The sequence below is a fragment of the Pomacea canaliculata genome, linkage group LG2, assembly GCF_003073045.1.
Source record: "Pomacea canaliculata isolate SZHN2017 linkage group LG2, ASM307304v1, whole genome shotgun sequence".
NCBI classification, from domain to species: Eukaryota; Metazoa; Mollusca; class Gastropoda; order Architaenioglossa; family Ampullariidae; genus Pomacea; species Pomacea canaliculata.
This window is the reverse complement of record NC_037591.1, coordinates 34,581,680-34,597,021: the sequence shown is the minus strand read 5'-3', so window position 1 is coordinate 34,597,021 and position 15,342 is coordinate 34,581,680. Positions and strand designations below refer to the sequence as shown.

The 15,342-nt window shown below is 45.0% G+C and overlaps 1 protein-coding gene across 5 annotated transcripts in view; it reads right to left on the bottom strand.

The window, feature by feature from the left end:
* Positions 1 to 9,190, bottom strand: part of LOC112557487 (voltage-gated potassium channel subunit beta-2-like) — a 39,351-nt gene extending 30,161 nt beyond the window's left edge. Inside the window, exon 1 of one of the 5 annotated variants that reach the window (XR_003097958.1) lies at positions 8,696 to 9,190. Coding sequence is in view for 2 of the 5 variants with exons in the window: in XM_025227382.1 (XP_025083167.1) it covers positions 795 to 817 (23 nt within the window). In the remaining 3 variants the exon portion in view is untranslated. Of the gene's footprint in view, positions 1 to 794; positions 1,822 to 8,695 lie in introns of those variants that run through there. The other 4 variants (XR_003097959.1, XR_003097957.1, XM_025227382.1 and 1 more) reach the window with 4 other exon arrangements.
* Positions 9,191 to 15,342: the final 6,152 nt, after the last annotated feature.

Sequence of the window (15,342 nt, the reverse complement as noted above, 5' to 3'; positions counted from 1 at the left end):
TATCAATGTGCAATCTCTTTTTGTAAGTGGTAATAGTTGTAGGCGTGTACCTGGCGAACAAGAGTGGTGTATTCCCCCCAAGTTCGCACTCCAGCAGACATTTAATCTCGACATTCCTTTTGATTGAGTTCAGGCGTTGATTCTTGCCTGTCTCGACAAGGACAGCCCGTTAGCTCGGTGGTAAAACATTCACCGGGAGCATCGCTAGACCTCGTCTCAAGGCGCCCTCTCGACATGTCACATCTGTTCTGCGAGATGATCGGAGAGTTTCTCCAGGTGCGCTGGTTCCCTCTCATTCCCCATGTTCCCCATGGTGCGAAGTCGCCACTATGTGTAAGCATTCTCCTGTCAAGTAAACCAGCCAACCAACCAGCCAACCTCTCCATCGGCACCAACGGCAATGCATTCCCTACATAACTCATGCTTCTCCTCCTATCGTTGATTCAGAGTTTGGAGGAACATCTCGTACTTTAAAGACATTACCGGATATATTTATAAGGAGAATAATACTAGGTGAATGTGAATGAATCTTTATACCTTCCTACTTTCTTTTGATCCCGTTTTAGACGGGTGATCGAGGATAGGTGGAGGGTGGACCCAAAACATTTTACTTAACTAGGGGTGGCAAGGGCAAACCAACATCTAGTGAGGAAAATTGAAGCCAAACTTTGTCAACATACGAACACGGGAGAGAATAAAGACAAGAAAAAAAGAAGACAGAATCATCGCGATCTTTCATTTCTTCAGAGAAAGAAGGATGAGTGGCGGAAGGTGGAGAAACACTGACCACTCACCTGTACTGGGGTCGCACACTCATTGCTCAGCCGCTCGCATCACTCCACCTCCTGCACCGGCCGGCAGACCACCATCCCAGTGGCCGACTTTCCCTTCACAATCCGCGTCAGCCCCACCGGCAACAGCGCCGTCAGCAGCAGCAGCGACATCCACAACCACGACACCGACCGCTGACCACCATCAACGTTGCCCTACGGCCTCCCGAAAACCCACGCTGCTCGGTCCAGCATCCAACACGTCAGCCACCCGCCGTCACCACCAGTGTCACCACCACCACCACTACCACCACCGCCGGCAACAATCACATCCGGTGCCAGACCCCAACCTTCGACGTTGTCGTCGACGCTGCAGCAGCGACCTTCACTTTTTTTCTTCTTTCTCTCTCTGTTTGGAGACGAGAGCCTTACGGGCTGCGTCTGATCCCGACCGCTCAGCCAGCGGGCCCCGTCCCGCTGCAGGCCGCCTCTCGCAGACAGCTACAACAACCACCGCCGTGCTGTCGGTCCGTGTGCGCGGCACGCGATGGTGGCGATGGAGAGGGTGAGGAAGGTAGAGAAGGAGGAGGGGGTGACTGGATGTGGGTGTGAGTGTTTGTGTCGGCACAATCTGTTTCCTTCCAGCTCTCACGCGATCTGTTGTTAAGAGCAATGGTCATGCGCAGACTGCTCACGGAAGCGAATCGACAAAAGGTGAGAAGCTGGAAATATTTTATCCCGCGAGGATTTCTAGTCCCCCCCGTGCAGATATGTTCGTTCTCGTGCAGACATAACACTGGTCTCGGCGTGCTCAGTCATAACATCCCCCTCCGCTCGCCTCGTTCCGCGTGTCGCCCCCGGCCACGCACGAGTGGACCCGAGTAGCACGTGCTGTCTGCTTGTGATGCTGTCACCGAGCGCGAAAACTATGGTCACGGTCCTCGAGGCTGAAAATGGGTTTGGGTCTACCATCACGATATGTGGCCTTTCAATTTCCTCCCCTCAACATTTTTGTAAGGTTCACCATTTTCTATTTACTCCACCTACATCTTTCTTGTTTGTTTACTTTTGAGTAAGCATTGCTTCGCTGTTACGTTTCACTCCCTCCTCGCTGTTGTATGTATATAAAATATTTTTCCCTTGAAGTGTTTGGTAGTTGTCGGTCGTTATCAGACCAGCTGTTGTGGGAATGTGAGCAATGTGGGCAATGTGAGCAATGTAGGAATGTAGGAAATGTGGGCAATGTAGGCAATGTGGGCAATGTGAGCAATGTGGGCAATGTGGGAATGCAGGAAATGTGGGAATGTAGGAAATGTGGGCAATGTGGGCAATGTAGGCAATGTGGGCAATGTGGGAATGTAGGAAATGTGGGCAATGTGGGCAATGTGGGAATGTAGGAAATGTGGGCAATGTGGGCAATGTAGGCAATGTGGGCAATGTGGGAATGTAGGAAATGTGGGCAATGTGGGCAATGTGGGAATGTAGGAAATGTGGGCAGTGTGGGCAATGTGGGCAATGTGGGCAATGTGAGCAATGTGGGAATGTAGGAAATGTGGGCAACGTGGGGAATGTGGGCAATGCCAGACGGCATGCTGCCTCCACTCGCAGCTTTATCTTCACACTGCAGTGCAGATGGATGGGGTCACCGAAACCATCCGCCATTCTCTCCAGGAGCTCACTAGGTCACGTGATAACAATGTCTCGTTATCGGTATCGCGTTTTCTCATTCTGGAAAAAAAAACGATACTCAGGTTGCGGTCGTTGTTGTTTTACGGGATTTTTTTATTGACGTTTTTTCACACAGTCTCCACCCCACACCCGACACTGTTTACACTTGTCTGATCAGGTGATAAGCACGAGAATCCAAGAGCGCCACAGGTAGGTCTTGCCATCGTTGCCTGAGTTCACTCCTGCTGCATTCTGTCTGCTGTTACCGGTCTCTTGTCATCATTCTGTTTTTTTCCTACCACACAGTTCTGCACAGTTTAACATTCCAACAACTGGCAAACAAAAACATCGTAAATATTGAAAGAAATTGGCATCTCACTTCAAAGTAAGATTTCTGTTGTTCTTTTCCTCGCAGTAAATTTTTCCTCTTTTTTTAACTTTTCTTCTTTCTACTTGCCTTCCTTTCTTCATTTCTTTTCTTCTTTCTTACGTCTATCCTTTCCTCCTCCCTTTCTTCTTTATTTTTTTTTTTGTTATTTATTCTTCATTCCATTCTTCTATCAGTCCTTTCTTCTTCCTTTCTCTGCCATTTTTTCCTTTCTTTTAACCTTTCTTCCTTCCTTCTATTTAATCTTTTTATTTATTCTTCATCCCTTATCTTTCATTCATTCTTTTCTTAGTTCTTCTTTCTTCACGCGTCTTTTGTTTTCGTCCTATTTTGTTCCTTCTCTCTCTTTACTTATTTCCTTTCTTCCTTCCGTTTGTTTGTCTTTTCTTCTCCTTTATTGTCAGTCAGTGTCTGCCTGTCTGTCAAATCAAACTCTTTTTATTTTGTTCTTCTCGGGTCTTTTAGTAACCTTGCCTTGCACCCTTCATAATTTTTTTCTTTCTTTTCTTGCCAGATAGCTTAACACAATGCTCGCCTGTCTAATCTCAATCTGATAACTCGTATCCATTGTTCCTCGAGGTCTTAAAAACTCATCTCTCCATTGTTATCTATTTACATCTAGAACCTTCTCATGGAAAAAAAGCTTCAAATCTGACAAGAAGTGAAGACACTGTGACTGTGTCTTTCTCATTTGTCATTTTGTTAACTACATTTTTTGTTTGTTTATCTTTATAGTTTGTGTGTTTTTTTTTTTTATTGTGCGGCAGTTTTGAGTACCGTGGACAACATTCCAACATTGTCTTTCATGTCAGACTGGAAGCATCTGGCAGTGTACAGGCGGTGTGGTTACAGTGGAGCAAGTTCTCAACATCCTAGCCTCACAAATAAACTTTGTTGGTTGTGTTCTCTGGCTTGTAGTCTGCCGCTAATGACAGGCCGCCCTGTTCTTCCTTTCTTCTTTCTCTGACGTCAGCAGGCCAGCCATAAAGACGGTACTTGCAGCCAACCGACACCTTGAACTGCAGCATGTCGGCCACGACTCATAAAGACATCCAGACATCCATGTCTCCCATAAACACAGACATACATACAGGACGTCTGCTAGTAATGGAAGATCTCATTTATGTTCGCAATGAACGACTGTCTCATCTCTTCCTTCTTTCTCTCTCTCCCTACACTGCCTCACAGTGACTGGCAACACTCTGAGCTGACTTTGTCTCTGTTCACTGGGGTCTCTCGATTTGTGAGGCCCACCTCCGCGATGGGCGAATTCTTTAGTCGGTGACAGGGTGTACCTGCAACGGCACCTGTACCTGTACCTGCACCTGCACCTGCACCTGTATCTGTACCTGTACCTACACCTGCACCTGCACCTGTACCTGTAGCCTCGTCAGACATCTAGTCTCCAAGGGATTCTCAGAAGAGTAAGCTCCGAGTGGTGGTGACCCTGGTGACCGTTTGATTACGTGGCAGTGCCGACAGGTGGACGTTACACAAAACGGTCTTACCAAAGAGGGGAGGTAATCTGAGTCGACCGACTTGAGTTGTCCTGAGGCTTGACTCATTCATGAACAGTTCAGTTACAAACAATGTGTTGGGATTAATATTTATTAATATTTGTGACTATGTGCCACTTTGCCACAGTGAATATAAGAATTTATATTTATATACATGTATTAATTTTACCTCGAATATATAATTGTGCCGGGCGGCAAAACTCTAATAAAATATTTGATGAAATAAAAGAATCAGCGTGTTCGATTGTGTGTGGTTGTGACACCTTTGAAATCCATTTCACCGCAAAATAACTATCGGTTGTGTAATACATTCACTGACACTTCAGGACCTGCCTCGCTACAAGAAATGGTCTCTCAGCACAATTATTTCCACATTTTCTTTCCACTTTGTGTGGACTGGCAGGGAGCTTGCAAAGGCATTTGACGCAGCTGGCAAATTCAAGAGGAATGTGAAAAGGCATTGGAAGAAGATGGAGATTGCCATTTGTCTTGTGCAGTCTGCTGGCAACAGGTGTGACGAGAGAAAATACAGGTCTGCTCCACACCAACACCTGCCACTACCTTGTTTCTTCTCAAACCTGTTTGCTTTGAGAGTCGTTGCCCTTATTTTCCGTTGTTGTGTTTTGATCGAATGTTGTTTACAGCAACAGTAAACAACAAATTTAAAACTAAGCAAAGAAGTAGATTAGTGAGAGTAAAGAAAATTTGACCCAAAAAAACTGGATTGCTATTTGAAAGACAAGTTATTTGCTAGAAAAGAAAAAGAAAGGGGAGAAAGGGGGAATAACTAAGAAAAGATGGACAGGAAAGGTATACTTTCGGAAGAAAACCAACAGATCTCCGTTGACAAAACTTAATAGCAGCGCGTGCATGAGTTGGTGCCACGTGAGCTGAAGTTTTTGTGGTGGGAGTCTGGGGGTTAGTATGCGCGTGCTTCGCATGAATGCGTGTGTGTAGGGGGAGGAAGGTGTGTGTAGTGGGGAGGGTTGTGAACCTTGCCCTCCGCTTTTTGTATTCCCAGCAAATTACCCGAAGTCGTCCCAGCAATTGCATGCCATTCGTACTCCGCATCCCCGAGCACGCAGTCTGTTGTAACACGGGTACCCGGAATGGACAGACGGTATGTTGTGGGGTAGAACACCGTTTAACCGGCACTATGTAGTCACCAGACTTCGTCATTTTTCCAATCCTACCTGTTGCCTGTAAAAAAAAACTCCCATGGCTGTCAGCTTCGGCATCACTGCCCCTTGCTTACTGACGGCGGGAGGGTTTGTGTTATTCTTTACATTTTTTTTCCTTTGCTCCGGCAACAGTAGGAGGAACTGGAGTCAGATTGTTGATAGACTTTCTGCTCCTGTCAAACCACTATCTGTCTGTTCGTCTGTTTTTTGTAGATTGCATCCATAACCCTACATTCCGTACTTCTTGGATGCATAACTGCTTTTTTTAATATTTCCTTTTTTTTTCTTTAATTAGTCCTTTTTCATTTTTTTCTTGTCTTTCTTCTCCTCTTATTTTTGTCAAGCCTCATTTTATCAGTTTGCTTTTCTGCATGAATAAATACGTTAAAGACAGACTGGTGCCAGCATCCATAGTCCTTCCCCACAGATTACGATATTCACAGAAGACACTTCGGATAAGAGAGATGCTGATTTGTATTTTTTTTAAAGTGGTAATTTTCTTTCTGTTTTTTTCGAGCCTTGCACCACATCCCAGCACCCTTATAAAAAGGAAATCTTGAAAACCTGATAAGGAAGATCTCGGTCACTGTACTCTGCATCTTGCGATAAATGAAGACGAAGTTCCTGAAGATTGTCTCGTGATGGCATCTCACCTCCACTGCACTGCCATAGCAACCCGCTCATCGTCTGCCTCCCTAAACATTGTGTAACGGGCTTGCAGTGCAATAAAGACATTTTATTAGCTAATAAGAGAAGCCTGAGTATTTTGTTGTCAGGAGAAAAAAATATATCGACTTCATTCAACGGTTAATGCTGAACCATTAACATGAGTATCCACAGGACTTCGGAATTCATTTTTTCTATTATTCAAAGGCCTCACCCTTAGGAGAAGTGGGTTTGTCTGATCCTGAAACTTTGCTGGTACTTGCATCTGATGGATGCGCAAAGTATTGAACTTTGCCTTCAAGAATGAATGTGATGACTGACTGGATAACTTACTCCTGTCGGTACCCAGGGTAACATCACACTGTGATACATCGGCACAAGTTTCAGGATCGTGTAAGGAACCCCACCCAACACCACTTTTACCCACTTCAGCACATTAAACAGCTTCAAAATGCAACAGTTGGAAACAAATGTAAACAGACATACGCGCCGCGCAAAAGGAATTCGTGGAATCAAACGCGAATCTCTTCCAGACAGGCAAAAAAAATTTTTCTCTTCTTTCTCTGGCTCTCTTTTCAAGCTTGAAAGAGTGTATTTCTGGTAGACTAACGAGATAAACTGCCAGTACAAGTGCCAGAATATGGCACCATTTGTTGCCCTCAAATCACGAGTTTTGTCTGCCCCTGGCACGTCACGCCGGAAGTACGACTTGGCGCGTGCCTGCGCAGTTCCAGCACGTGACCACTGGAAGCTGTTATTCACGCCTTTCTTCGTCGACACAGTTCCACAGTTTCTGAAGTTCTCTGGCACAAAGCATTCCATGCGATGTCAGCACCATCGCCATAGAGAAAGGGAATGATCTGCACGTACATTGATGAAATTCGCCTTGAGGTCCATTGATAGGGCTTGTAGCTGTAGTGAGTGATTTGCACAGAATACCACTGTGAATACCAGAATACCAGAATGCCAGTGTCAATACGTGCATTGATGGTGTTTGGTCTTCAAGAGCATTGACCAGAACATTGACTATGGTGAAACCTTAGCCGAGGACGCTGCCTCTTCTCGTGTCTCCACAGGATGAGGAGCGCATTGTCCACGTGCGATAAATAAAGAAATCATTCTTCGAGAGAGAGATTACTGTCGGATTCCCCACAAAAATGAGAGAAAGTAAGAGGACAGCTCCACACCCAGCTTCAACAGCATCCGTCGCTTAATAAATATTAACAACATTTTGCAGGCTTGAGAGTGTGAAGGAGTCGATGTTTTTTACATCATGGCGTCAGGGCCATGAGGTAAAAAAAAAAACCATGAAACACTCAGCTTCTAACTGAACTTTGCCAAGACAACTTTTCTTACCACCACGATCTGCTTATCCAAGCTCCCCGAGCTTTAAAATTCATAACCGCTTCATTTTCGTTGTCTTCCATAATGCGCAGTTGAACGCCTGCGAAGGGTTCTCTTTGAGAAGAAAAAAGTTCCTGTGACTGCTTATTTGCTGCTTCATTAGCACAACAGCCAGCACGCGCTCTCAACGTCCCAAGCGTTTACCAGGACATGGCTGAAGAACATGGGAAGCTTAGTCTGCCAGTTGCTGTAGTCAAGACTCTCCCCCTCCTCCACGAGGCTTTGGTTGTACAGTTTGTTTAGGAACTTGCCTCCAACATCTTCACACCAGTCTCTCTTTATCTATCTCTCTCGACCTCTACTTTTTTCCACTTTAAACTAGTGAGACCACGAACAAGTGTATGATGGCAATGACACACAAAGAGTGTGTTTAGAGGGACAATCGTAAAAGTCAACATAAATCGTTGATATATCATTATGAACAATAAGATGGGGCTTCAGCAAGTTCTGTTGCGCGCACGCAAGGCTTATCCAGATGTTTTTTTTAAGTGGCCAACATTGACATTTATTTTACACTTCGACAAGATTGCCACAAAAGTCTTCTTAACTGACCAAAAATCGGCAATTTTGGGAAAGTTATGTGGGAATGTCACAGGAATCCAATGGTTTTGGGAGTAAATATGTGGTATGTTAGTCAACATGCTAAGTTTAAATATGTTTGGTAATACATTTCATATAAAACGACACTTAAGTGTATTTCTGAGATTTGAGAAATGAAATAATTCTTCTGTAACTGACCTTTCCTATGTAACAACATATTTGAGTTTACCGACCGACTTTCTTCTAGATTATGCCGGTCTGCTGACTTTAAAGCATTTACTTTGAATCTGATATCATCGAAAATTAATTATTTAACAAATCTCTATGAAGCAGATAATATAATGTCAGCTGATTATATAATCTAACTATACCTTAACCATGACATCTATTAAAAATAGGATGACAGTCTTGCCATGTCAGAACTTTTGTGTTATTTATCTATTCGATCGAATTTTTTTTCTAACTCGCTCCTACACAGGAAAAAAAAAGTATACGAAAGCAGAAGAGATTTGAGATAAGGATAAAAAAATTGATAGATGAAGTGTAAGTTATCATACTCACTTATAACGCAGGCTGTCCATGTTACCCAGGGCTCTACTCGGCAGTCAGACACAGACAGACTACAAGACAACCTTCGTGGGGCTGAGTGCACGGTGCGTGCGTGCGTGAGCACTCTCTCTCTCTCTCTCACACACACACAGACACACACTCACACACACACAGACACACTGCTGGTGAAGTTGGCATCTGCTACCTCCCCGCATCGTCTGCCTACCCGGCCAGGCTGAAGTAAAGGCGAGGAAGGGGCGTCCGCCTCGTCGATGATCATCGCAACGTTGCCAGCGAGCACGCGCCGAGCTTCTATCGCAGGGTGGATGTAGTGGAGGCCCGCAGTCATCTGCCTGCTGCAAGGGGGGATGAAGGAGGAGTGGGGAAGCAGGTCCCTCCTCTTGTCTCTCAGCTGCAGTCTGGTGTGCATCATGGATTAACTGACATCATAGGTTGTCTTTCATCGTCTCCATTGATAACTGGTATCATCGTGTATCGTTCGTATCCACTCCATTCCCAGAATCAGGACGCAAACAAATTATTATTATTATTATTATTATTATTATTATTATTGAATTTCAAGATGCAGCAACAGACGACACAGAAGGAAGCTCTCCTAAGTTTTATTGGCCAGGGTGCGGAATGTTCACGAGGGGTTGGAGGGATGGAGTGGGAGGGAGCAGGGAAATGCGTGTAGTTTACGCCCATAAAAGTGGCAAATAAACCATGGCCTAGCAGGTGTCTTCACACAATATTTGTCGGGCATCAAACAGCTCCCCTCATACTGAAATTCTCCGCCTGAGATTTGATGCGATCGTCTCTCGTCTGCACTCGCGCCATGTTTGCTTGACTTCTTCACCGAAATAAGATTACTTACAACTGTAAAGACTAATAACATAAGTCGTGTAAATTATGTGAGGAAAATTATTCAGCTTTCCAAAGGTCTTCTAACATTCGACGCTTTTGTTTGATAATTGTCTGCCCCTAAAGGTCTTTCTGTCCTTGTCTCCTACCACATCACTCAAAGTGAGTGACATTCTAAACAGCATGGACATTTCGTGATGGAGCGAAAAAGAAAAGAAAACAATTGTATTAATCACTTGAAGGAAATGAAGAAAAATGTTCTTGTTAGTGACATTTGAGACTTCTATCGAGAAACAAGTTTTTAAATTTATTTTTTACTCCTTGCTCTGCCCTCTGCGTGCACGACAAATACAGCAAGGCAATCAGTAAGATTTAATCAACAAAAGCGCGAAAAAAAATACAACAACCGTCGATAAAAACGGGTGACTAGAATCGTCCAATAGATAGAAAATACAACAGTCATCAAACATGGCGCTACAGATGCCATGAGCAAGGTGGGTTGTTGTGGAATGTATCGGCTACGACTTTTTTACTAATACACAACTTTGGTCAGTAACATTGGCACTGGAGCAAGAAAGTTCTATAAAATAATCAGCTTTGAGTGACATCTGTAGGTGTGTACGACGGGATAAACAATCCCGGTGTCGTAGTATCGGAGGAGAGAGCGAAACCGCTTGACCTTTAGCCTGGGAGATGTGCCAGGACTTGTGGGATACCACGAAAATGCCACGCAACGGAAGCCTCCCGAGTTACGGGGGATCGGAAGCTGATACTATTTCCAGATATATGCTTCACACAAACACACACACACACAAGGACACACACACACACACACACGCACGCAGACATTGTCAGGAAGTGATTGGGGGAAGTACCCTCTACAAACTATTTTATTATGTTAGTACAGATGGTTTAGGAAGAATGTCATTCTTTCACCAAGTTGTTGAATGGTATGCAAGTGGAACAAGCTGATGAAAAGGACTTCCCAGGAACTTAGCACGAACTGTATTTTGTCAACAGTGGACTCGCCTTCCCAGACCTGACCTCTGGCCCCTGTTTCCAGGGCTGGGTGCTTTGCTTTAGCTCCTGCCTCGGTCTACAACACCAGTCCCTCCTCTCACCTAAATCTGACCTCCCAACCGACTAAAAGGCAATCGTTTTCATTAATAATTCCTTGCCTCGAAAATATACCTTGTTGATCAACTTTCGAAACATAAACACATCAAGCGATGTTTGTCCTAAACTTTATGTTTATTTGTAAATTATACCCTTTAACGGCTGTTTAAATATTACATGATTATGTCGGGGGATCACGTCCACCCGTTTTTACTCTCCGTGACCTGGTAACTTCAGCCTTCAGTCTTTAGTAAAGCCATGAGCTTTCTCTCCGTGACCCGGATGTACCTTGCCAGTGGTCGAGCCTGAGCACGTGACCGAAAAAAAAGGCGAGCCGAGCATCGTTGGCTTCTTTAGCTAGTGATGTGAAAGGTACCCCTACTTTGCCTGTACGAGTAACCCCCGGTCTGTCTCAAATGGAACATGAATGTTGACTGTCCATCAACGTGTGTGTGTGGGTGTGTGTGTGTGGGTGTGTGTGTGTAGGTGTGTGGGGTGGGTATGGGTGTGGGTGTCCGGGTACTTATTCCTGTACATTTCTCACCACGTGCATTCAGTTCTCTTGTCATTAACCGAAGGAAACACGCGCCAGAATCCGCCCACAAGATGGATTGTAAAGTGCTTGATGTGGCTCTGTACCCGCGTGACTCTTCACGTGACCTGCAGCGTCAAAGGGAGGTAAAAGAAGAGCTCTGGCCTAATCAGAAAGCTTCTAAGGAAATGTAGAAATGCAAGGATCAATCCCTTCCTTTATCTCCGCACACAGACACACGCAGTAAGACTGTAAATGTGCAGCAGCCCCTACAGGTGGTTCCTGGGAAAGGTTTTACACAGGCGCACTTCAGCCTCCTACAGAACTGTGGGTGGGATGCTGGACCCGCGGGTGTGTAGCACCTTACATCTGGGTTCCATTCCTCGCTGTCTCAGTGAACTTATCGATAATTCCTCCGAGACTTGGTTATTTTTTTTAAGCAGTTGTCAGATTAGTTGGTCTCTCACACCATCTATGACTAGAGATGCCTAAATAAAAGCAATTTGCTTTTCAGAAGATTGGGTGTCGGGGTTTTAGTCAGAAAGAATAACTATGTTTTGTGGACTTGTGAGGTCTTTTGTTTTGGAAGCAAGTGAGTGTCGGTGATGCCTTGGCCAGAAACCTGAATTACCTGGGTTTTGTAAAGACTCCAAAAATACATCTCGTGTTGTTGTTTTGTAATCGAATCATCAAAGTGGTTGGAGAGTCTTTCTCACTCGTTCGTGAGCACTCATCACTAGTTGTACTGTTGCTACTAACCTCCGGTATGATTTCAGCAGCTGCCACATGATCATTAATTCTGACATCCTCTGCCCAAAATTTCGGAAATGGTGGGTGAGGATGCTTCGTAAACACCTGATCAACACCTGCTGAGGCTGTAAGGGTGTGTATATCAGTCTGTCCTCCCTGTTGAGCTTAATTTGGTCTTAATTAATTAGTCCTGCTTATAAAGTACCTTAAAGTGGAGTGTAATTAATGCTTCCTGATCTGTCTTTAGCCCACAGTGAACCAGTACTAGTATTTTGTGTAATCTTCAATATCCAGTCTCATTACATTTCATCAGTATTTAGTTCCATAGTTCTCATGCCTTTAATGCTGGACACATCATTAAACTTCTGAGGTGCACATGGAGTTCATTATGAAATTCCGTGCGCACCGTGATAACATTATTGTCCGCTAATATCGAGAGAAAGTACTTGCTGGTGCTGAATATCAAATTAACTGAAGATAAACAAGACAGCTGTGGATGTGTGTATTGCTAACAGACAGCAAAGCAGTTTCTCACCCACCTGGGGAGGCGTTAATCGCGATGAACGAGGGGGAAGTTGATGAGGAGAAGTCTTCTGATGCTCAAGTTTATTGTGCACACCATTTAGTCCTGAGCTGTTTTCACTAGCGAGGAAAATAAAAATCTCTTTTAACCGTTTCTCTCTCTACTAGAAACCACAAGTCTGATCTTTACCAGTATCTCCTTCATTTCCTCCCGCCCTTTCCAACATCCATTTTATAGTAGCCGAGCTTGGCAAGTATTTATAGTATGTCGACTATATCATAGTAAACTAATCAGATGATTTATTTCCACCTCATGACAAGCAACAACAGAGTAAACCCCCACCTGTACCTGAAGATACATCTTGTCCTCAGTGTACTCTTATGGAGACGAAGAACAAACCACGGAGGACATCCTACAGGAATGTACTTCCTCCAGGAACGGAGGGCGGAGGTCCCCCAACACCAAGCTGCCCGAACCTGTGGACCTTTTGCAGATGACAGCCACGTTCACCTGGCCTGCAAGTGTAACAAGGCAAACGACTACAACAGGTGAGATTTTCAAAGTTAAAAAGCCAGAAACAGATCCGAACCCCATGGTGTGGCATACACAGACTGGCAGCTGGCATCGGGCGACCATCGATGGAAAAAACATTTCCGTGGTGTAAATATATAAATGTTGCCGCCCTCTGCTTCTCGAGGAGTAACAAGGAATAAACTAAATATATAAATAGCAAGCACGGGAGTCGAGTGTAAACGGAGCTTTGAAAGGGGTGGGAGAAAGGAGAAGAAGCAGAATAATGTTGAGGGTATGCTCATCTCTCGTCCTTAACCTTGCTCGTGGAAAAGATAGTTGAAGACTTCAGGGCTTAGAGAAAGTAAAAAAAGAAGGGATAGACATATACGCGTCCTTTGTTTTATCATCGGGTGCTTGACACACAGCTACCAATACAGTCTTAGGCTGTCTTTTCTTCTTGCAGTTGGAAAGCATGCTCTCCACATGGTCCACATGGTCCACATAGCTACCCGCCGCATTGTTACGTAGGGGGCCGCCAGCATGACCGCACCACAAATACCACAGGGACCACACCACCACCACTACCACCACCACCACCACACCACACCACCACCATCCCACATCAGATGCTACACACCACGGCAACCCTCAACGTTACAAGCAGTGTGGACCATCCCAATACATCAAGTACAGAAGTGCCCCCTGGGGTGGGTAGGTAGAGGGAATAAACAGATGAAGCTTGACATCTCGTTCGTCATTTCTTGGCATATGCTATTCACTTGTCAGCCACCCGGGGTGGTCTTGAGCTCTCTTGATGACCGGACTCAACAACGGGAAGGCAGATCGTGGCATATTCTGTGTATATTGATATGGTCCGTCCGTCCGTCCGTCCGTCCGTCTGTCTGTCTGTCTGTCTGAACGCTCACACCAGTTTTTGTAGCGGTAGAAACACAATCCATAGGTGTGGCAGAACCAAGACAGGAAAGACGACCCACGAGAGGTGTGCAGCCTCCCTAAGACTCGTGAATCGTGCGCCAAGAACAATTTTCTTCGCCTGCCGAGGGTGTGGCCTGATTCCTAAAACACACGCTGGCTGCGTGTCTATGCTCACGTGAGTCAACGAGCGTGCGTTCGTACGTGTGTGCGTGCGTGCTTTAGTCTGCGAGTGAGCGGATGTTACTACGATAACCTGTTGTAGTGTGTGCTTCACTCGAAGACAACCCCACCCACTGTATGGACACCAAAACGAAATCAAGAACTGATTTAAAAACAAGAATCGAACATTTTTATTATTCAAGATAGCACTAGAATACTAAGTGGAATCTAACGGTCGTGTACATCAGACACACCCGATACGGTCACAGTGTCCTCACAGGTGATAAGGTCACATTGTCTTCCAGGTCCATAAGGTCACAGTCCCCACACGTGACTAGAGGTAAAACCTTAATTTTCACAATTACACACAACAACCAACATTCTTATTCAGTCTTCACGACATCCTGGCGACGATGGTGTTGTCGTCGCTCCCAATCACATCCTCCTCCCTGTTGTCAGTTTGTCCTGTCGTACTCGACTTTACTTTCACACTAAAAACATTTTCTTTGTCCGTCATGCTTGCATACCCGTACCCTTGAAGTCTGTTTCTACCTCCCCATCATGGTAGCAAGCTTGTTTAGGGACCAGGATGATGCAAACACGCGGCCGACGGAATCCACACACAGCGTGAGGGACGAGCACGTGCGTCAGAACGTCTACGAAGCGTGACGCACGTGCCTGGCTTGATGAAGAAGAAGATGGATGGAGTCACGTGACCCCTGTGCACTATCCGCTGTAGTCTATCGCACGTATCCGACCCCCGGCGCCGTGTCTCAAAGTCGGCGGTGATCCGAAGATCCTCTGCCGCTTGGCATGAGCTGTCCTGTGTTTTTTCAGTGCATTAATAACATTTCTCCCCAAACTTCTTGCTGGAGCACAGGCCGTGGGGATCCGGGCCTGAAACATTGCATTCAACAAATACTGAAAATATGGCCTCCATAACCTTTGTCACTGGAGAGTAAGATATTTCTCGGGGCGAGGGAAAGATTCTATGAGGGAAGCGTTCGTTTTCTTGTTCTTGCTTTTCTGAAAAATATTTTTTCATTAAAGGGGCGCTCACGATCAAGAAAGGACAACCTGAGGCAGCAGATGGTTTTCCTTTAATTGATTGTTTACTTTCATATCTTCGACAATAATCTTTCATATCTACTTTTGTCCTGTGTCCATTGTCCTATTTATAAGCATATAGCACGACCAGAGATAAGACAATAGGTATGTTCTGAGTAGGTTCTGTGGTATAAAACAGTGTAGTCACATTCTTATCTT